The sequence below is a fragment of the Corvus brachyrhynchos genome, unplaced genomic scaffold, assembly GCF_000691975.1.
Source record: "Corvus brachyrhynchos isolate BGI_N302 unplaced genomic scaffold, ASM69197v1 scaffold26, whole genome shotgun sequence".
Taxonomy (NCBI): domain Eukaryota; kingdom Metazoa; phylum Chordata; class Aves; order Passeriformes; family Corvidae; genus Corvus; species Corvus brachyrhynchos.
This window is the reverse complement of record NW_008239324.1, coordinates 431,858-432,275: the sequence shown is the minus strand read 5'-3', so window position 1 is coordinate 432,275 and position 418 is coordinate 431,858. Positions and strand designations below refer to the sequence as shown.

Below are 418 nucleotides of genomic sequence, written 5' to 3'. Positions count from 1 at the left end.
GTGGGGGGGGGAGGAGGCCCCGCCGGCCGAGCCCTGGAAGCCGTAGCTGTCGGGGAGGTGGTTGAAGCTGAGCCCGTTCATCATGCTGTACATGGGCTTCAGCGCCTGGCATTTCCTCCGGAACCCGCGGGGCCGGCGGCGGAACGAGCCCTCCTCGAACATGAACTCGCTGGCCGGGTCGATGGTCCAGTAGTGGCCCTTGCCCGGGCGTCCCAAGCCCTTGGGCAGCTTGATGAAGCACTCGTTGAGCGAGAGGTTGTGGCGCACCGAGTTTTTCCAGCCCTGGTAGGAGCCTCGGAAGAAAGGGAAGCGGCTCTGCAAGAACTGGTAGATCTCGCTGAGGGTCAGGCGTTTGGAGGGAGAGCTCTGGATAGCCATGACGATGAGGGCGATGTAGGAATAAGGCGGTTTCTCCGGC

The 418-nt window shown here is 63.6% G+C and overlaps 1 protein-coding gene across 1 annotated transcript in view; it reads right to left on the bottom strand.

Moving 5' to 3' along the window:
• Nucleotides 1-417, bottom strand: part of FOXF1 (forkhead box F1) — a gene marked incomplete at its 5' end in the record, with an annotated part of 3,601 nt that extends 3,184 nt beyond the window's left edge. Inside the window, one exon of the mRNA XM_017740780.1 lies at nt 7-417. Coding sequence (XP_017596269.1) covers nt 7-417 — 411 coding nt within the window. The remainder of the gene's footprint in view (nt 1-6) is intronic.
• Between the last annotated feature and the right edge of the window lies 1 nt (nt 418).